Genomic DNA, 22,046 nt, shown 5'->3' with positions numbered 1-22,046 from the left:
CCTGGGATCATGTGATCCTTCAATTGTAACCTTCCCAGCTGGATTCCGGCCAGCAAAATCAATGGGGGATGCCAAAGTCAATTAGTGACCATATGATTCACTCAACAACCGCAGTGATTTGCTTAAAAGCTGTGGAAAAAAAATAAAATGTCACAAAGCTCACTTAACAACTGCCATGCTTAATTATGGGCTCAGTTGTGGCCACAAGTCAAGGACTAGTGGAACAAGTCAACCGAGGTTGCTTTGCTTCTGATTTTCTGCATAGTGCAACCCAGCTCTTGTTCCGTTAATAAATCAGAGTTAAGCCAACCACTGCCCACGAAGCAGATCTCTACTCATTCTGGTGGCCGAGCAATCCTATTTCAGCGTGAAGTTGTTCATATATTGGGGGCATTATTCCTTTCTAACCTGGCAGTGAGATTTTATTTCACAAAAGTAATGTAAGAAGAAAAGGCAATAAAAGAAGTCGGTGGCTTATTGGTCAGGGTGGAGGGCCGTTTCACCGAGAACAGTCAGGGCCGGTGGTATCGTGGGAAGGACCTCCGTTCAGCACTCGCTGGCTCCTAGAAGACACGGGTGAGAAAACCAAAGAACAAGGGACATTTTAGGTAAGAGAAATGGCGTGGTTTGCCCCTCGCTCCACATAACAATTGGACTCAGGAGAGAGGGAGGGCAATTCTCTATCCACACATAATCCCCTGCAGGTTCTCTTACCTGTAAGGGGTTGCTTCGGTACCCCACTGTGAGCGCTAGATGGGAGGAGAAAAAATGGAGGTTAAGGAAGAAGCTGGAGCGAGATTTGCCTCCTCAATCCCCCTTTTTGGAAAGGACAATCAGCGTCACTCTTATCCCAAGGAGTGTGAAGCCCAAATGGGCTTACCCAAGTGAGCTTAATGTGCCCCACTACTGTTTTAGAAAAGTTTAGAAAAGATTCTTACCTGCGGTTCCTTTTGGGCTTGCATTTGCACTTTCCACCTGGTTTGGGGGGGAGGAGGATGAGAAGGACAACAATTAAACCAAGAAAAGGAATGAGGCAAAATCACCCAGAACAGTTGACATACTAAGCCAGTTTAGCAAGCAAAACAATCAGCTTCATTTCCTGAGTCTTCCTAGAGCGGTTAGAAAACATCTAGTACGAATGGCTAGTCACAATCCCCATCGTGGAATTTCCTACTCCACATTGGTGAGAGGGGACATTGTGTTTAAACCTCAGGAAACTCAAAATCTTGGGATGGCTGTGGTTGATTCTCGGTGTTTGGGGTGGGTGTAAATCTATTTAAAGTGTTTGCATCCTAGCCGCCAGCCTGAAAGGCTTCCAGATCAAATTACTTATAAAAATAGCAGGCCTCTCTTTGGTTTCACAACTGTAAATAGAGAGAGAGGGAGGGAGAGAAAGGGAGGGAGGGAGGGAGAGGGGGAGAGGAGAGACGAGAGGGAGGGAAGGAGAGGGGGAGAGAGAAAGGGAGGGACGGAAGGAGGGAGAGAAAGAAAGGAGGAGAGATAGGGAAGGAGAGAGGGAGGGAAGGAGAGGGAGAAAGAGGGAAGGGAAGGAAGGAGGGAGGAGAGAGGGGAGAGGAGAGAGGGAAAGAGAGGGAGAGGAGAGCGATGGAGGGAATTAGAGAGGGAGAGAATGGGAGGCAGGGAGAGAGATAGACAGGAGGAGAGAAAGAAGGAGAGGGAGGGAGGGAAGGAGGGGGGAGAGGAGAGAGAGAGAGAAGGAGAGGGAGGGAGGGAGAAGGAGGGAGGGAGAGAGCAGGAGAGAGGAGGAATGGGAGAGGAGGGAGAGAGAGAAAAAAAGACCAAACGGAAAAACAAACACACAGCATTTTCCCCATCATCCAAAATTGTTCTCTTTCCCCTCATTGTCGTTTTCCACTTACTCAGGAGGACAACAATTCCCAGAAAACACAGAATGCCTGCACACACCATACCACTAATACGGAGCGACTTCCAATCTAAAAGAGAAAAGAAACCATGGAGACTTGTTCAGATTAGCCACAAAGTCTGTCTTGCTCACTTCAATACTGCCCACTTTACAAGCAAAAAATGGGGTGAGGACAGCTTTCCCCTTGGGCTGAAGAATTCCACTTGGCTAAGAAAATGGCCGTGTTTAGGGACCATTTTTGTGGAAAGGAAGAAAAAATAACATCCTTGAAGGAGATGCATACAAAAATAGGCCACAGGGGTGGATGGATTAGGGAAAACAGGCTATTATGGGGTACAATTTTTCCCCATATTTTTTCCTCCTTTTTATAAGCTCTACATCCACCCACATGCTATTAAAACATTGCAGAGAATGAGATATACTTACCATAATTAAAGGGGTCGGGTTTATCTGCTAAAGGAAAAGAAAGATAGTTAACATTCTGTTTGCTTGGGATTTGAAACTCTAGCTAGGCAAGTGGCAAAGGATTCCCAGCTGCCTACAAGAGAATAGAATCCATGATTGGCCGAGTGTGATTGGACACAGAAGGAATTTGTCTCACAGTTACAATCATTAATCATAAGAAACAACCACAAGCGATAATCATACATAACTATAGGGGAGAGATGAGAAGATGAGAAGGATAATAGCAACCCAGCCTGCTACATAGGTAAATATCTTTAGGCTTAAGACAGAAATCAAAAGTTCCAAATATGTTCATCATTCTTTGTTTAAATGCAGACGAAAACATTGCAAGGGTATGAACCCTGCTTTATTCTTGAGTGGACAATTAATAGCTTCCCTAATATTGCTCAGCTACAACACTTAACTATACAAGCCAGCATACACAACAGCAGTGAAGATGATGCTTGGAAAGTGGTCAGTATTGACCCCTCCCCAACTGTCAATGGGATATCCAAGGGGTTGTAAATCATTATTCATAGTGCTATGAATTAAAGTAGTGCAGTATTTATTAAATTATTTCCATATAATAAATGATTAGAGGTTGACAAATCAAGAAGGCATCCATGAGATGGTCCCTGATCTAATTTTTCACGATGACGGTGGCGCAGTGGTTAGAGTGCAGTACTGCAGGCTACTTCTGCTGACTGCCGGCTGACTGCAATTTGGCAGTTCGAATCTCACCAGGCTCAAGGTTAACTCAGCCTTCCATCCTTCCGAGGTGGGTAAAATGAGAACCCAAAATTGTTGGGGGCAAGAGACTGACTCTGTAAACAGCTTAGAGAGGGCTGTAAAGCACTGTAAAGTGGTATATAAGTCTGTGCTATTGCTATTTCGAAGAGGTCCCACTTCTGCCCTGTTTGTAGGAAGCCACGAGACCTCAGCCTATGAAGTTACTCACCTGTAGTGTCATTTCCCTTCAGAACAGGGAAACCTGCAAACATGAGATGAAAAAAATATATTATCAAGTGATGAGAAAAATGCAGGTCGCAATTTCTGCCCTGGAGGTGGAGTTAAAAGGGGATCTGCCTAGCATCCTTACATAGCCACAAGCAAACTAAACTATTTCCAACCAGCCATAAATTCCTCTCAACCGTATCTAATTCCAAGTGCTAATTGTTAGCTGGGAAGCTGGGATTTATTGCATAGGCAATAAATCAATTTAATTGGGTGGACCTGACGTTTTCTACCTGACAGATTCCCAAGAATACTCTAAATCTACCCTAGAGGAGACCAAAGGTGAAGAAGAGTGGCAAGAACATTTACCAATCAACAGACAAAGGAGGATATTCATGGCGGTGGATGTCATCTTGGTAGAGATCTAGGGAGGAAAAAAGAAAAAAAACAATGGCCAATTTAGACTTTCTATTAGCCAACTCCAAGTTCTTAGCTAATTTAATTGAATAAGATTATATAGTTTTCTATCCATCCATCCATCCATCCATCCATATCTGTCTCTCTGTCTGTCCATCCATATCTATCTATCCATCCATCCATCCATCCATCAATCTACCCATATCTATCTATCTACCTATCATTATATCTATCTACCTACCTACCTACCTACCTACCTACCTATCATCTATCTATCTATCTATCTATCTATCTATCTATCTATCTATCTATCTATCTATCTATCTATCCATCCACCCACCCACCCACCCACCCACCCACCCACCCACCCACCCACCCACGGACCTATCCATCCATATCTATCCATCCATATCTGTCTATCTATTTATCACTTTATCTATCTATCTATCTATCTATCTATCTATCTATCCATCCATCCCTATCATCTATCTATCCATCCATATCTATCTATCTATCTATCTATCTATCTATCTATCTATCTATCTATCTATCTATCTATCTATCTATCTATCTATCTATCTATCTATCTATCTATCTATCTATCCATCCATCCATCCATCCACCCACCCACCCACCCACCCACGGACCTATCCATCCATATCTATCCATCCATATCTATCCATCCATATCTGTCTATCTATTTATCACTCTATCTATCTATCTATCTATCTATCTATCTATCTATCTATCTATCATCTATCCATCCCTATCATCTATCTATCCATCCATATCTATCTATCTATCACTCTATCTATCACTCTATCTATCTATCCATCCATCCATCCATCCATCCATCCATCCATCCATCCATATCTATCTAGCTATCCATCCATCCATCCATCTATCCAGAGGTGGGTTGCTAATTTTTTACTACTGGTTCATGCGTGTTCCCACAAGCGCTCGCGCACTTCTGGCGGGTGGGCAGCACCTCGTGCCACCGCTACTACTGGTTTAGCCAATCTGAGCTGAACCAGCAGCAACCCATCTTCCATCCATATCTATCTATCATCTATCTATCTATCTATCTATCTATCTATCTATCTATCTATCTATCTATCTATCTATCTATCTATCTCTAATCTATCCTACAGTATAGTTCATTGTTAACACTTTTAAATAAATGGAAAATTGTAACCAAGGATCTAAGTATTTGCTGTAGTTATACCTCCTGGGATCCTTTCTTCTTTCTGACTAAAGAAATAACTTCCCTTTTGATCCATCTTAGACCCAAGTCCAGGCAATAAATGACACTCAAGATTAGCCGTAACACAATCATATTTCCACCACATTTCATAGTAGCAAATCCCAAAGTGGAATTATTTCTTTTTGTCTCTCTTGATTCTTCAAAGATTTCGTAGGGGGATCTTCTGATGCTCGTGTTTTGGGAGGTGGGAAACATCTTCTCCTTGCCAATTTTATTCTCCTGCATAATTTAAGATTTTAGGGCTGTGTGTTTGTGCAGGAATTGTGACAGAGGGCAACTGGGCAGGTTTCATGCTTGCACTCCAGGCACCCAACACCCGAAGCAAGAAGACTCTTACGCAGAATCAGGGATGGGGGATGTCTGATCTTGCATCTAGAACTGGACTATAACTGCCCACATCCCTCATTCTAAGAGAATGCTGATAGTTGGGTTATCATCAGCTGCAATCGGAAGGTCCCTTTTTCATGATTCTTGCACAGACCATCTTATCTAACCTGATGTCTCCAGAAGATTACATCTTCCTTGTTGCCAAGTGGATTTGCCACAGTAAGCAAGAAGAATGGGAATTGTACTCCAGCACATTTGAAGAATATCAGGTTGCCTGAGCCTGACAATGCTTTATCAGTGTTCTAATCTTTCAGGATGCCCATAGGAACCAAATATTAAATGTCTGTTGAACAGTAGACATTTTTGAATGATGAATTGCTTTGGAATTACTCAACCCCATTTTGACTACTCCAGATGTGTGGTCTTCTATTCCCAGAATTCCCTGTCAGCTGGGGAATTCAGGGAACTCGTTTGATGCATCGGCTGTGTTAGATTGCGCACAGCATGACTATTATTTTGAGACAACCCAGGAGCAATATACAGTACACAGAGGTTTTGTCTTTCAAACAGTGGTTTATATACAGGACTTGTATATACATACATACATGTGTCAGGCAAATACTAGGCAAGCAATCAATCTTCAACTCTACACGGAGAACTACAATGGAGATAGATACCTGAGGAGAGAGATACACCCTCACATGGCCTCCCTTATATAGGCTACTTCTTAAAGCGGCAGTAACCCTGCCGACTCATTCTCAGTTCATCATCTCAGTTTACAGCCTTACAGGAAACTGGTCAGCTACCCTGACAGGCTGGGCCTTTTGAAGTTTATCATTTAACCTAATAATTCCTAACAACTGCAGCAAGAAAGATCTAATACAGGGCAAAATTCACTTAATAAATTCTCACTTAGCAACATAAATTGTGGACTCAATTGTGGTCATAAGGCGAGGACCAGCTGTATTATAATCAGCACTGAAAACTGGAGAGTATCTTCAGACAAGATTTGGGAGGGAGAGCTAAGCTGCAAAGAATATTGGAAGGGCTAGAAAGAAACACAGATAAGGGTGTTTTTAAAAAAGGAACCAGGAAGATAACAGAAAGAGAAAATATTTGATCTGTCCGGGACTAATCCCGAGGGACTTTTATATTAAAATTACTGGCTGCAAAGGATCCATCGAAGCTAAATCACTGAAAAGAAAGAGCAGGTAGGAATTGCTGAGAATCAATAACAGCAAACATGTGACAAAATGCCAAATGAAATGGGTAAGAACCAGCTTCTTTGTAATTTTTGCTAATGCTAAACAAAGTAGGTTGCATAGGAACCTAAGAGTATAATCTACTCCCTACAGTTAGAGGAGCAGTTACAACATGTTGAAAGGTAACACGTGAAGTGTTCATGGGAAGCATTAATACTTTATAATGCCTTGGTAAGACCACACATGGAATACTGCATTCAGTTTTGGTCGCCACGATGTAGAAAAGATGTGGAGACTCTGGAAAGAGTGCAGAGAAGAGCAACAAAGGTGATTAGGGGACTGGAGCCTAAAACATATGAAGAAAGATTGCAGGAACTGGTATGTCTAGTTTAATGAAAAGAAGGACTAAGGGAGACATGATAGCAGTCTTCCAATATCTCAGGGGTTGCCACAAAGAAGGGGGAGTCAAACTATTCTCTAAGGCATCTGAGGTTAAACAAGAAGCAATGGGTAGAAACTAATCGAGAGAAGCAACTTAGAACTAAGGAGAAATTTCCTGGCAGTTAGAACAATTAATCAGTGGAACAACTTGCCTCCAGAAGTTGTAAATGCTCCAACACTGGCAGTCTTTAAGAAGATGTTGGATAGCCATTTGTCTAAAACATTATGGGGTTTCCTACCTAGGCAGGGGGTTGGACTAGAACAGTGTTTTTCAACCTTTTTGTGCAAAGGCACACTTTTTTCATGAAAAAAATCACGAGGCACACCACCATTAGAAAATGTCAAAAAAATTTAACTCTGTGCCTATATTGACTATATATAAAGTAATTTTCCCACGGCACACCTTACACTATGTCACGGCACACTAGTGTGCCGCGGCACAGTGGTTGAAAAACACTGGACTAGAAGACCTCCAAGGTCCCTTCCAACTCTGCTATTGTGTTCTATAGTTGCAAACCACGATGGCTCCCTTGGCATGCTATGTTTGATTAGCTCTCATCCTGAGTAGGTCTTTTCAATGCCTCTGCCTGTTGTACAGACTCCCTTCTTTAGATGAATGCATGAGACAGGGTTTCCTGCCTAGGGGGTTGGACTAGAAGACCTCCAAGGTCCCTTCCAACTCTGCTATTGTATTCCCATTCTTATTCTAACACAGTTCACCGGTGTAGAAAACAAGACAACCAGCTGGTTCCAGAGCAAATGTCTTGGCCCTTAAATCTCAAGAGCAATTCTGGGTCAAAAGCTGGAGGTAAACCCTGCGAAAACAGGAGATGGAAGGCCTTGAGACAAGGCCTGTGTTGCAAAATCCTGATGCCCACTAGATGCCAACACAGCTAAGAGATTTCTGCACCTGTCCGCTTACATACCTGGTGCTCCGCTGCTTTATTCTCAGGACAGATCTGCAGCTGTTTGAAGAGTCTTCTCCAAAATGTATGGAATGGACTTCTGAAAAACAATGGGGAGAAAATCTGTGCAAAGAGGAAAATTTGCCCACGCAAATACTTGTGACATGGGCCCTTCCTGTTTACACCCTTGCATCATTTTCTAGAGCAGTGTTACTCAACCTGGGCAACTTGAAGATGAGCGGATTTCAAATCCCTGAATTCCCCAGGAAGAGATTGCTCATCCAGCCCCAGTTGGAGAAAGACGGCTTCTGAATCAGAATCCATTTCAACAGATCTAAAAGGTAAAGGTTCCCCTTGCACATATGTGCTTGTCGTTCCTGACTCTAGGGGGCGGTGCTCATCTCCATTTCAAAGCCGAAGAGCCAGTGCTGTCCGAAGACGTCTCCGTGGTCATGTGGCCGGCATGACTAAATGCCAAAGGCGCACGGAATACAGTTCCCTTCCCACCAAAGGTGGCTCCTATTTTTCTACTTGCATTTTTACGTGCTTTCGAACTGCTAGGTTGGCAGAAGCTGGGACAAGCAACGGGCACTCACTCCGTTACGCAGCGCTAGGGATTCAGACCGCCGAACTGCCGACCTTTCTGATCGACAAGCTCAGCATCTTAGCCACTGAGCCACCATGTTTTAAGAGCTTAATTCTCAGTATTTGCACAGGACTGGGAAAATGAGGAAAGACCTACAGAAAAAGATGTAATTTAAAAAAAAGACTAGACTGCAGAAATAGACAGACTGGCATTAAAGATACAAGAAAAAGAAGGTACAGAATATTTTCAAACATGGGACTTGTTTTATTAATTGTTGGATAATAGAGGTAGAAATTAGGAACTGGAAACCACTTAGAGAGGGCATTGTGAAGCGGTTTATATGTCTAAGTCAGAGGTGGGTTCCTACCAGTTCGCACCTATTCGGTAGAACCGGTTCGTCAAATCTACCGAACCGGTTAGAAGAGGTTCTACCAGTGGACCCGGAATGCAGGCCACACCTACAGAAGAGGTTCCAAAAATTTTTGAAACCCACCACTGGTCCTTGGATATGATTATTCTACACTATCATGCTCATATTTATAAAACTCAGTGCCTCTGTGAACGGTGAGGATGACTACTGCGTTTGTGGTGCAATCAGAACATTGCGTGTGTTGAAGTTGTTGTAACGCAAACCAAAGATGTCTTTTAAAAAACAAGTTTACATCCTATTCTTATGCATGCCAGTGCTGTGTGTGAGGTAATTTAAGGTGGTTCTGACAAGTGTCGTCGGCATCTTCATATCCGGTCACATGGGCGGCAAGCCACTCCCACAAAGGAGGCCACACCCACAGAGTACGTTCGAACAATTTTTGAAACCCACCACTGGTCTAAGTGTTATTGAAAACTGTATGGTGCCTTCATGCAAGATTTAGGATAGAGAGCAACCAAGGTTGCGAAGAATGTTGGAGACTTGTGAGTTTTGTGTCCAAAGCCACCAGGTGCCAAGGCAATAATCTGATTGGCAAAGCAGAGAACAATGATCGCCTTGGAAAACTCCAGTTTCCACCTCATTATGACAGCATTATTGTGGAAGAAAAACAAGTTACAACAAGCTCAGGAAGCCTCTTTGGCTCTGAGCCTGCCAGCTCTGATTGTGGCAGCTTTAATCCCAAAATGTAAAGCGTTTTTTTAAAAAATGTTCCGCAAATGAAGTCAGGTCAAGGGCCAAGTTTAAAAAAAGATTGTGAGAGAATAAACATAAGAATTAGCAGTAAAAGGAGCCGTGTAAAATACAGAAAATGTACCAACAGTTAATCGAATTAATAGAGTTAAACAAATCCCGAAGAGGAGTGTTATAGCATTAGACATTTAAGGTATTGGTATTAAGCTAAGAATAGATTAAATAATGAACACGATTGTAAATTTTAATTGTTCACACAAAATACTTGTACCCAGACACTGTTTAATGATAGATGGATTGTTCATATTAAAATAAAATAAAAACTTAACAAAAAGAGACAGAGAACTACTAAAAAGTTGCGTTATGAAACTGTGTTACCATTTATGGCAATCATCATCAATACAGACAGGATGGCTTTTTTAAAAAAAGACAAAACAATGTCAATCATGGATTTTAGAATAAAGTGGAAGGATTTACTGCCCCCCCCCCCAAAAAAAATAGGTTAATTCAATAAGCAGTGAATGCAGTCTCTTTGTGCCTATGCACGTCTCCACAAGTAGGAAGGTGATTTAGCTTTTCTTTCATAAATCGCTTTTGAGAAACACAGCTTCCAATCTCTGCCAGAAACCACTTGTGAAGGCTTAACAGGTAGGAGCATTACCGTAGATTTAACAATGCTTGGCTTGTGCATGGTTTGTTGACAAAAGCATCACTGGCTACATCTGAACAACACTCCAAGTTAAAAACTATAAGCTACAACTTGGCAGATACTCATTACATATTATAGGTCTTAGATCTGGCCCATGGGGCCACCTTGGAAACAGTGAAAGACCAGCCCACTGTGCCTCTGCCAGCAAAAGTGGAGCTTGGGAACTGTTTTTGCTGGCAGAAGGTTGCAGGAGGGCATTGTCGCCAAAAATGGAGCTCAAGAGCCCATTTTCACTGGCAGAGGGTTGCAGGAGGGCATTGCAACCAACAACGGAGCTTGGGAGCCTGTTTTCGCTGGCAGATGCTTGCAGGAGGCCATTGCAACAAAAAACGGAGCTTGGGAGCCCATTTCCGCTGGCAGAGCACTAGCGCCACCACAAGTGATGTTGAGCTAGTCACACCTCCCCACGCTCCCCTCCCCAAGGTTAAACACAACCCTGATGCGGTCCTCAATGAAATCTCATTGTACACCCCTGTTATAGTATCAATGAAATGACTTTATTGTGACTTGTCCAGCAAATGGTACCGTGTTTCCCCGAAAATAAGACAGGGTCTTATTTTCTTTTGACCCCCAAAATAAGCACATGGCCTTATTTTCAGGGAGGTCTTCTTATTTTTATTATACATTTTATTTATTTCATTTTCATTTTCATTTTATACAATCACTTATATACTGTGCGTAACAAAAAACAAAAAAAAGGAAAAAATACTTCAATCCCCCATACACCCTTTCTTCTCCCCCTCCAACTTTCATTTCTCCCCTCCAGCATTCCCCTCTTCTACTTCCCTTCCCCCTCAGACATCTCCCCCTCCCTCCATCTCACCCTCCTTACATTCCCCTCTCGCTCCCTCTTTACTTCTCCCTCTTCCCCTCTTCTCCTCACTTTGGTGTATCCCTACAATTAATCTATTCAGTTTATTTTTTAGAAAATAAAAGAAAAAAAGAAAAAAAAGGAAAACGAGCCGCAGTATACAAGTGAATTCTTATTGTTCTAAGAATTGAAACTGTAATTCCACCCTCCCCCCTCCCCCCTATAATCCCCCCTCCCTAACCCCCTTACGGCTTCCCAGGTCCCATACCCGGTATAGTTCTTTAACAAGCACTTGAGTATAATAAAGCCAGCTAACTTTAAAGTTAAAAAAAATAAAAGAAAAACAAAAAAAAGGGAATAGTAAAAAATAAAAAAGAAAAAAACACACACACACACACAAAAAAAAGAAAAACAAGAAAGATCAATAAACCCACTACATTAACACAGCTTCCCATCATCTGTAAATCTTAAACAATGTAGCTCATTCCAAATTTCGGTTATTTTACTACTTGCAGGGTTTCAAACTGTATTAGAGCCAGGTAAGTTAATCAATTAGGATTCCCCCACTAAAAGTCTCATTGCTTTATCTATCTATTCAGACCTTTAATTTATCTCTTTTTTATCCGAATATCCAAACCTTTCTATAAAACCATTAAACTCAAGTACTTCTTTCATTTTTCATTTCCAACACCTCCCTTTCTATCCTTACCCACATCCACATGTAAATTTTTTTTACCTTCCGCCCTGCCTTTATCCATATCCACATATATATTTTATCCGCGTCCATTGCTCCTCACATATTTACTCCACCTTCCTGGAGACTCTCTGACTAATCTTTCTTAACCTTATATTGAAATAGCAACTCATACAAACATCAGCTTGCATTCTAGCCCCAAGTAGTCTAGTTAAGCTTTCGCTACCCTTCCCTCTCCCACGCGCCTCCCAACTCCGTTCGTCCCAGACCACAACTCAAAAAGATCGCGATCTCCGCTCTCCTCGCCTAGGAAAATAATTCATGCGCAGTTTGAGTTAGAGTTCAGGCAAATCTTATATACAATATGTGTCCACAATCGGCAACGCTTCTTTCAGTCTCCATGTCTCATCATCGATATACAACTTTTCCATTTTATCCCAGGCAGAAATCATAAAGTTTTAAGAACATCGCTAAGTCTTTATTCTTTACTCTTCTGCCCTTCCGGAAGAGGAAAGCAACACCCTCCGCCTTGTAGCCACGTGTCTCGCTGCTTGTCTTCTCCTTCTCCTTGTCTCTCTCCAGGTCCGGATGAGTCAGGAAGTCCCGCCTTCAGGGTCTTGTAATAAAATTCTCGGGCTTCACAGACAAAATTAATGCGGTATTTTTGGTTGCCAAATGTAACTGTAATGCCAGCTGGGACTTCCCATTTGTATGGAATCTGAGAATTTCTGAGTTCTTCAGTTAAGAAAATGAAATCTCTCCTTGCTCTTAATATTTGAGATGGTATCTCTTTAAAAACAATCAAGTCCTGTCCATCAATTCTCAACCTCTTGTTGTAAAGCCTCTGTATTATCACATTTCTGGATTCCCTTGTGGTAAAGTATATAATTATGTCCCTCGGAAGCTGTCGCTGTTTTGCTACCCACGAATTCTGGCGGTAAATTTTTTGAATCTGCCAATCAAAGTTAAGTCCCGGACTTCCCACCGAGCGGCTAAGAGCCTCAAAGAAGATCTGTTTCAAATTCTCCTGTTCGTTTTCACGCAGTCCTCTAACTCTTATTGCGAAGGCAGTCTTATTATAATTTATCATGACAAGTTGTTTTTGAGCATTTTCAATTTCCTGTTGTAACGTTTGAATTTTGGATGTCAAATTAAAGTTAGTTTCTTCCAAAAGTTCCAATTTATCCTCCGTTTCAGCAATATAATCTGTCATGACTGTCATTACTCCGATCAAATCCTCCTTTGCTTGAGCAATTTTAGCATCAAATTGATCATATAAATCCGATATCAGTTGATTAATTTCCTGTCTGAAATTATTAAGCGTTTTGAGAAGAAATTCTTGTGTTAACAAATCTCCAGTGGAGGACGTAGGAGGCAAGGGTAGCGGCTTCATAGCAGTTTTTTGAGATATGTTATTAAGGAAGCGCTTCTGCTTAGATTTGGGAGCCATTCCAGAATAAAAATAAAAGACAAGCAATCAAGCAAGCCAAGAATCAAAGTCTCTGCTCCCCTCAGTTAATCTTTTAACAGTTATACGGAGAAGCCTTCAGGAGAGTAAGGCTGACTAAGTACGTCACATCAAACAGAAAAGCTATAAGATCGCCATCTTGTGACGCAGCTAGAAAAGGGAGCCTTTTGCAAAGTTGAAGCTGGTATTTTAGATAGTAATAAAAGAAATTCCTCAGGAATGGTCCCCGCCCGGATTAGTTTTTAAATAGCTTAGCTTTGTCCTGGGGGGGGGGGGGCAATCTGCCTAGGGCTGCAAAAAAGGCAGCTGCGGAGAACTGGCTGGAGTAAAAGCTCAGCTAATGTTGAACCTCTTCTCCATTCACAGCAAAAAAAAAAAGCTATGAATTACAAAGAGATCCTAACGACTGACCTTCTCCCTGCCCCTTTCTGCCAGAAAGGGGAGATATCTATAGATCTTATAAGATATACAGACCAGAACCCTGAGAGGAGCTTCGGTGAGCTCCCGACGGCGGCAGGCTCCTCCCCCCGAAGCCTCCGGAGGTCTTCTTATTTTTGAGGTCCATGAGGTGGTGAGCGTGGTCAACTCGTGGCTGCTGCTGTGTTGCAATATTTTCAGGGAAGGCTTATTTTGGGGGGAGTGTTTATTTTAGTGCATGCGCTCAAAAGCCCGATTGGGCTTATTATCCAGGGAGGTCTCATTTTCAGGGAAACAGGGTAGTTACTACAAACTATGATTTAGCCAAACTATGATTTAGCCTGCAGCATCTGAAGCTCTCCCTTCCTCCACTACATAGCCTTGATTTGTAAGAAAGGAATTGAAAGCTTTCAATGAAGTGAAACCACTGGCCAGTTGTGGCTCAGTATTTTCTTGAGCAGTACGTATACAACATTTAGAGATGTTCCAAATGTCCATGAGTCACAACTAATACAACTGTCCACAGCTGTGAGACTTGTAGTCCAAATATCCAAGTAGTCCTTGGTTTAAAACCATTCACTTAGGGATTGTTCAAAATTACAACAGTGCTGGAAAAAGTGACTTACGACCAGTCGTCACACAACGGATCTTAACAGATGATCACAATCTAGAGGGTTGGCAACTGGCTCGCACTTATGACAGTTGCAGTCACATGATCATCATTAGTGACTTTCCCAGTCAATTTCTGATAGGCCAAGTCAGTGGGGAAGCCTGCAGGAAACATCACCATTCACAGTCCTGTAACGTCTCCCTTAATGACCAATGCCAAAAAAGAGGATAAAACTGGGCATGGTTGTGTGATGACTCACTTAACCACCACATAGCTTAAGGACCAATTTTACAGTCTCGTTTCTGGTCGTACGTCGAGGACTCTCTGTACAGAAAACACAGGCTCTTTATCCCTGTTGCATAAGCCTCTCTCATTTACAGCCTGCTTCCAATCTCGCAAAGGAATTGGAGATGGCATTTTCAAAGTGGCTGCACAATCTGCACAATCTGCACAATCAGCTTCTCAGTTTGTGTACTAGACACGCCCTGTAGCAAAGCTCACACCAGGAAATGAAATAACAGTCAAAGCAGGCTGCCACTTTGATAAATGTATACAATGTGTAACGCTTGCCGAGAATAAAAATAGCTTTAAAAGGCCTGGCCTAATGAGATTTGCTGGAAAGTGTCAACAGAGTAGAGAAGTTATTGCATTATTTATCCACATCTTTTAAGTGTTGTATCAACATGAGGCCCCGTGTGAGAAAGCAACTGCTTTTATTAAAAAGGATTGTTTCCTAGAAGTTTCACATCCTTCCATCACTGGAAGCCGCCTGTCTCAGGACAATGCTGATATATTTCTAAAGTCAGTACGGGTTCTCCTCGACTTACAACAGTTCACTTAGAGACCGTTCGAAGTCTCAGCGGCCCTGAAAAAAAAAGTGACTTATGGCCACCTCTCACATTTATGATCATTGCTGCATTTCCATGGTCAGATAAATTTCTATTTAGAGGCCCACTGACCCACATTTATGACGGCTGCAGTATCCTGGGGTCATGTGATCCCCCTTTGTCCATTTCCCCAAGTCAATGGGGAAGCCAGATTTGCTTAACAACCGTGGTATTAATATAACAACTGTCGTGATTCAGTTAACAAATGTGACAAGAAAAGTCGTAAAATGGAGGAGCTAAGTTCAATGTAAAGAAGTTACCAATTTTCTATTCTTTTTTCAAATATATTTTAGACTGTTTTTGTTAAAGATTTATACCGTGTATGGGTTCTGGGAAGGCGGAGGAGGGAAGGTTGGGGGGGGGAGGGGAGATGTATATTAGGTTTGACGAGAGGTGTTAGATTTTAATGTAATTTGATCCCACATGTATACTGTCTTCTCTTATTTTTTCTTTAAAACTAGGATATGTTATGTATATTGATATGGAAGCGGAAATACACCAATGAGAGGAAGAGTGGGAAACAGAAGGGAGAAGAAAGATGAGAAGAGAGGGATAGGAGAGAGGGTAAGGGGGGAAGATGAGGAGGATAAGGAGGAGTGGAATGAAGAGAGAGGAGGAGAAAGGAAGGGGAAGTAGAGTAGGAAAGGATGATGGAGGGAAGATAGGAGGTAGGAGAGAGGTAGAAGAAAGAGGTGTATGGAGAGTAGAAGAGCTAATAATGGGTTTTTATTTTTTTGGGTGTTGATGACAAGAGGAACTGATGTAATTACTATTTAATTAGGATACTGGCTATGTATAGTATATATGTGATTGTATGTTATGAAAATGGAAAATAAAATTTAAAAAACATTGCAAAAAAATATATTAGCTTTGAGATCAATTCCTGTGATAGTCAGAGATTCAGGAACTTGAATATAGCAGTTTTTAAAAATCCTGAGCCAAACCATTTAGCCACTTGTCAATCTTATTTTATATTAAATTACTCTGGCTCCCAGATATCCAACAACAACAAAAAAAAGTCATAAAATGGGACAAAATTCACCTAGCAACCTAAATTTTGGGCTCTATTGTGGTTCGTGCGTTTAGGAGTACCTGTACTACCAGAATTTGAAATACCTTGGCGTAAATATCAAGTTACTTTACAATTCAGGCTACTAAGCATATGCTGCTTCTTTTAAAAATGTCCCTTCAAAATCTTTTCAAACTTTTCCCACTGACAAAAATGTGTCAAGCAGCATCGTTTACAACTAAGCAGTTTGGAGTTGTTGTTTTTTAATGGTAATGATTTTAATTAGATTTTTGTGAAAGTTACATAATGCATTTTCTTAATATAATGGTCTCTACTTAATGTTATTAATGAATGTTGAAATCCATTGAAGAGAAAAAGAAGAAATAAATATTATAACGGCATTATTGATGATTTAAAGATAGTCCTCGGGTTGCAACTGTCTGCTGAGCGACTGTTCAAAGCTGCAATCTCATTGAACAAAGAGTATTTACAGTGGGTCACTGGGGCTAGCACAGCATCCTTGAAATCACATGATCACAACTGTTGAGGTTTCCTACTGGCTTCCCACAAGCAAAATCACTGGGGAAGCCGACAGGAAATCAGAAGTCACATTCACCCAAAGTCCTTATTTAACGACAGCAATTGATGCAAAAGGGATGGCTGAAATTGTCATGGTCACGTGACATCATGTTTTACAATGACATTGCTCTGTGATGGGCTTCTATATCTCAATTGCCATTTAAGCTGAAGTCTAGCTGCAAAATATTAAAAGAGTGTAAGTTGATTCAGCTTTTTTCCACCCAGAATTAAATATATCATTAAAAGCCACTGCAGGGTGCATCGAAGTAATTGCTGTCCAATAAAAGTTTCAGTCTCAATACTTTACTTAACGTTGCATTGTGAATCAATGTGGTGTGTGCATGTTTCTTAAAACAAAAAAGACAAACAGAGCAAATTTTAAGAAGGATTAAAATACCAAAGGAGAAAGGAGGAGGGAAAGGAAAGCAGGGAGGGGAAAAAAGCTTTCAGCTCCTTTTTGGAGTGTTTTTTTTAAATAGATGTGTTTACTTCTTTCTGCTCTTTTCCTTCCAGCTTGATTTAACCATTCAAAAGGCTGGAGAATGTGAAAACGCACTGATAACTTTTGTGCCACTTTGGGCAAAGCCTAATCAAGATATTATCTTCCTCTGGGGCTTTTGCACAATAGCCATTCATTGAAACAGCTTTTTCCACACCCCTGAGAAAGAAACTTTGCCCCAAAGGAAAATTTCTTTCAAATTTTACAGAACAAGAGATCAAAAGTCACGCAATCTGCATTTGATGGCAAGGTATGCTGGCCGGGGAATTCTGGGAATGGAAGTCCACAGGTCTTAAAAGGTCTCACCAAGGTTGGACACCCCGGGCTTAACTTCTTAACTAGCACAGCATTAAAAGAATAGAAAAAACAAACTGTACTGTGAGATCCAATCTTCCTGTCTCTCTTTAACCATGGCTCAATTTAAATTTAACCATGTTAAATCCTCAAACCCAGTGGTGGGATTCAGCCAGTTTGCCCCACTTCGGGAGAAGTTGTTGTTAACTTTCTGAGCAGTTTGGGGAACTGGCTGTTGGAAGAAATCATTAGGGCAGAGAACCTGTTGTTAAATTATTTGAATCTCACCATTGCTCAAACCCCATAACTTTAACCTTAAACTGTCTACGGTTGACCTCACTCCATTCCTAAGAGGTCAATAGGGGTGTGTATAAGTGCACCAGCATGACTAATGTCCCTGTCTGACTGTCCCCATTTATTTGTACCCATTTCCTGTGTTCCTATTCATGTTTATTCTTATTCCTGTTATCTTGTACATAAGTGACAAATTAGATAGATAGGTATGTAGGTAGGTAGGTAGTAGGTAGGTAGGTAGGTAGGTAGGTAGGTAGGTAGGTAGGTAGATAGATAGATAGATAGATAGATAGATAGATAGATAGATAGATAGATAGATGAAAGAAGAGATGGGTGGGTGGGTGGGTGGGTGGGTGGATGGATGAGTGGATGGATGGATGGATGGATGGATGGATGGATGGATGGATAGATAGATGACAGAAGAGATGGAGGGAGGGAGAGAGAGAGATAGGCAGGCAGGCAGGTAGGCAGATGGCAGAAGAGATGGGTGGATGGATAGAGGTAGGTAGGTAGGGAGGTAGGTAGGTAGATTAGATAGATAGATGGATGGATGGATGGATGGATGGATGGATAGATAGATAGATAGATAGATAGATAGATAGATAGATAGATAGATAGATAGATAGATAGATAGATAGATAGATAGATAGATAGATGAAAGAAGAGATGGGTGGGTGGATGAGTGGATGGATGGATGGATGGATGGATGGATGGATAGATAGATAGATAGATAGATAGATAGATAGATAGATAGATAGATAGGCAGATAGATAGATAGATGACAGAAGAGATGAAGGGAGGGAGAGAGAGAGATAGGCAGGCAGGCAGATGGCAGAAGAGATGGGTGGATGGATAGAGGTAGGTAGGTAGGTAGATTAGATAGATAGATAGATAGATAGATAGATAGATAGATAGATAGATAGATAGATAGATAGATAGATAGATAGATAGACAGACAGACAGACAGACAGATAGATAAAAATGTTCTTAAGTTCCTTGTCTTCCCACCCCTTGTGTAAATCTCTGGCTTTCTGATCTGGTTCCTTTCTGCTTTCTTTCCCCCTGCTGCCCCCCCAACCCCCCAGGGAAACAAGGTCTCCCAAAGACCAAGATCAAGGAAAACACACACAACCCCATGTCGTTAGATAAAACTTTGTCCAGGACAAAAGTCCGACTTCCTTTCTACACAATAGCAGAATCAACCTCTGAATACAAGCAAGGGGAGAATAATCCGTTTTATTACCCGAAGGCCATTAAACCTGCCTGCAGAAAACACTTTTGTAGTTAATCCGGACTGGGAGTTACTCCCCCCCCCCTTTTTTTTTCTCCCTGCTCAGGCGAGGCTGAAAAATTTCTGCGTTTCTCCACCAACAATAGCCAGAGGTGATGCAATTGTTTGACAAAAGGTTCCGGGTTTCCTGCTAGGGATGCAAAATAGGAGAGTCGCCTTGTTTTTCAAGCCGCCACGGTTACTTGGGGAGGCCAAAGTTTGCAAGGAGAGGCAGTCCTCACAACTGAGCCCCGAATTTCCCCTGCTAAGCAAGGCAGCGGTTAAATGAGATTGGCCCCATTTTCTGAAGGGAACCTTGGTGAAAGGAGGGCAAATCCAGAGCTGGGAGTTCCCGATTCAACCCAGGCGTGTCTAAGCGACTTTGGAGAACCACCAAAGCGCCACTAAGGATGTGTGTGCGCGCGTTGCGTTTGTTTTAATGCCCGCCATAATGACTCAAGTGCCACCCGAGGCGTCGGTTTCTTTTGCTTCTGGCGGTTTTGCAAAGTGGGGGAAAATAACATCAATCAATCGCGATCCAAGAAGTCGCTGTCCGCTGCTCTCGGGGAAACTACAGAAGTTGCTAAGAAAGTTTTTTTTAAAACTCCCCCCTCCCTCTCGGGTTGGAGAGGCCCAGATCAGCCCATGGGGGAGCCCCGCTTCGCCCGGCCCTCCCGTGCCAGCCGAAGGCATCGCGGGGCAAGACGCGTTGCCCCCTTGCCAGCCTGCTTGGAAACCCAAGCGCCAGTAAACGAAAGGCGAAACCAAGTCGGAGGCTCGCTGGCTGCCTCTCCCGGCCAAGAACGTAGCTAGCCCGCAGGGAAACCAGCTCTTCTCCCCTTCGGTCGCCCAGAAAAGACCCTCCCCAAGGAAAACGGCCCGATCCAGCCCCGCTCCTCTCGACCCCTTCCACTTACCCCAGCAGGGAGAACCTGGGAGAAGCAACTTGGTAGCCCAAACGACCCGGAAAGCCAGCGGCGGGCGGGGACGCCCCTCCTGTCGGCCTGGCTAAGTAAAACCCAAGGGAGACCACACCCAAACCTGCGCGGGCAGGTATACGGAGGAACAGGTTTTCCTGCCGGCGGGGCCGCCGAAGTGGCCTGTCCTCCTTATTTTAGGGAGGAGGGGAGGAGGAAGGGGCGCCTGCTTCGTTAGGAAGAGAGCGGAATGGAGGGAGGAACGTTGCACAATTCAATTCCATCAGAATGGAGCTGGAAGGGACCTTGAAGGTCTTCTAGTCCAACCCCCTGCTCAAGCAGGAGACCCTGTGCCATTTCAGACAAGGGACAATCCAATTTCTTCTTCAGAACCTCCAGCGATGAAGCACCCACAAATTTTGAAGGCAAGCTGTTCCACAAAGTTCCCCGTCTTCAAAAACTGCCCCCCCTTCCTCCACCTGGCATTCTCAGAATGGCATAGATTACAGTGTCCATGGTTCTCAGGCAGTACAAACCTGTGGAGGTGGGGGACTATGGGAGAGACAATCGGGGTGCACAGTTCCCAGTTGTTAAAGGAGGATCCCCATGGTTCCCCAAATGGGACGGACTTAATGGGGTGTTTTACAAAACTCCCCAGTTTTGTTTTCGTTGTTGTGGTGCTTGAAACCAGCATGGGTTAAGAAGCAAGGATGCAGGGTCACCCCAAAGCAGGGACCATGCTTTTTCAGGCCATCACCCCTGGGCTGGTACAACAGGTCTTCAAGCCCTTTTCACAAATTACTCCTTTAGAAACACACAGAGATTTACTGTGAGCATTTACTTTGTGCATTATTGTGATGAACAAATCCAGATTATCCCCCCCCCTCTCCTCTGCTCTGTCCCTCTATGCCTTTGCTCTCTAGTGGTCTTCAGAGTCACATGGATCTTGCTGGAGTCCCCTAAAGGGATTTTTAAAGTCCAAATAGGATTCTCACTTCTGAGTAGCCAAAATTCAAAACCACCCAACAGATTTGGGGAACAAGAATTATTTTATGGACAGATATATATACCCATAACTTTAACCTTAGACTGTCTACTGTTGACCTCACCCCATTCCTAAGAGGTCTGTAAGGGGAGTACATAAGCGCACCATTGTGCCTCGCATCCCTGTCCTACTATCCCCTTCTTTTCATACCCATTTCATTCATGCTCATTCATGTTTATTCTTATACCTATTATCTTGTAAACGATTGACAAATCAAATAAAACAAATAAATACCCGCAATGTAGTCTTATCAAACTCCGGAAGGTTGATCAATTTACACACACACACAGACACACACGCACACAGACAGACAGGCAGACAGACAGACACAGAGACAGACAGACGGAGGGAGGGAGGGAGGGAGAGGCAGAGGGATTGGGAGAGAGATCAGAAGGGTTGGATAACATTTGAAGGGCCCTGATTTGCTAATTAATAGTCAAAGGCATGTATGTTATTCACTCACCTGGGATAAAAAGGAAGCTCCCCACAGGAAGCTACCAGTCTTCTGATCAAGGCTGGCCTTGTGAGCTAAGCAAAAGGGTGGGGAATTTAATGAACGTTGTGCACCTTGGCTCTCTGCCTAATTTGAAGAAGGGAAAAAAATTGGACTGGTATTAGATGATTCAGACTGTGGGCTCGAGATATGATGAATGTGGAAGGGAGGGGGTTGTGGTTACTAAGGTAGTATGGTAGAAATGTACAAGGGATAAAATGGCTTTTTCTTCCCAAGGTGTAGCAGCTCAGATGATGGATGGAGAGAGAGAGAAAAAGAAAGTGGGGGGAAAGATGATAACGATGATGAGAGAGAGAGAGAGAGAGAGAGACGGACAGATGGATAGAGATGGATGGACGGACGGACGGATGGACAGATGGACAGACAGACAGACAGACAAATAGATAGGTAGATGGGTGGATGGACGGATAGAGATAGATAGATGATAGATAGATAGATGATAGATAGACGACAGACGGATAGAGATAGATAGAAAGATAGATAC

General features: G+C 42.7%; 1 protein-coding gene across 1 annotated transcript; it reads right to left on the bottom strand.

Moving 5' to 3' along the window:
- Window positions 1–278: 278 nt before the first annotated feature.
- Window positions 279–21,562, bottom strand: FXYD3 (FXYD domain containing ion transport regulator 3). The gene is made up of 9 exons (XM_032227499.1): window positions 21,512–21,562; window positions 7,861–7,939; window positions 3,653–3,707; window positions 3,288–3,320; window positions 2,312–2,335; window positions 1,881–1,955; window positions 939–975; window positions 715–749; window positions 279–563 (listed from the first exon to the last, which is right to left on the bottom strand). Exons 3-9 carry the CDS (start codon window positions 3,693–3,695, stop codon window positions 547–549), a joined length of 264 nt encoding a protein of 87 aa, XP_032083390.1. The 5' UTR covers window positions 3,696–3,707; window positions 7,861–7,939; window positions 21,512–21,562; the 3' UTR covers window positions 279–546.
- Window positions 21,563–22,046: the final 484 nt, after the last annotated feature.

Source organism: Thamnophis elegans, chromosome 12 (assembly GCF_009769535.1).
Source record: "Thamnophis elegans isolate rThaEle1 chromosome 12, rThaEle1.pri, whole genome shotgun sequence".
Lineage (NCBI taxonomy): Eukaryota > Metazoa > Chordata > Lepidosauria > Squamata > Colubridae > Thamnophis > Thamnophis elegans.
This window is presented reverse-complemented; position numbering and strand designations above follow the sequence as displayed.

Coding starts and splice junctions, on each gene's coding strand:
- FXYD3 (XM_032227499.1), bottom strand. CDS start 3,695: ATGACATCCACCGCCATGAATATCCTCCTTTGTCTGTTGATTG. Junction 3,321..3,652: donor CCTCCTTTGTCTGTTGATTG/GTAAATGTTCTT, acceptor TCATGTTTGCAG/GTTTCCCTGTTCTGAAGGGA. Junction 2,336..3,287: donor GAAGGGAAATGACACTACAG/GTGAGTAACTTC, acceptor TTCCTTTAGCAG/ATAAACCCGACCCCTTTAAT.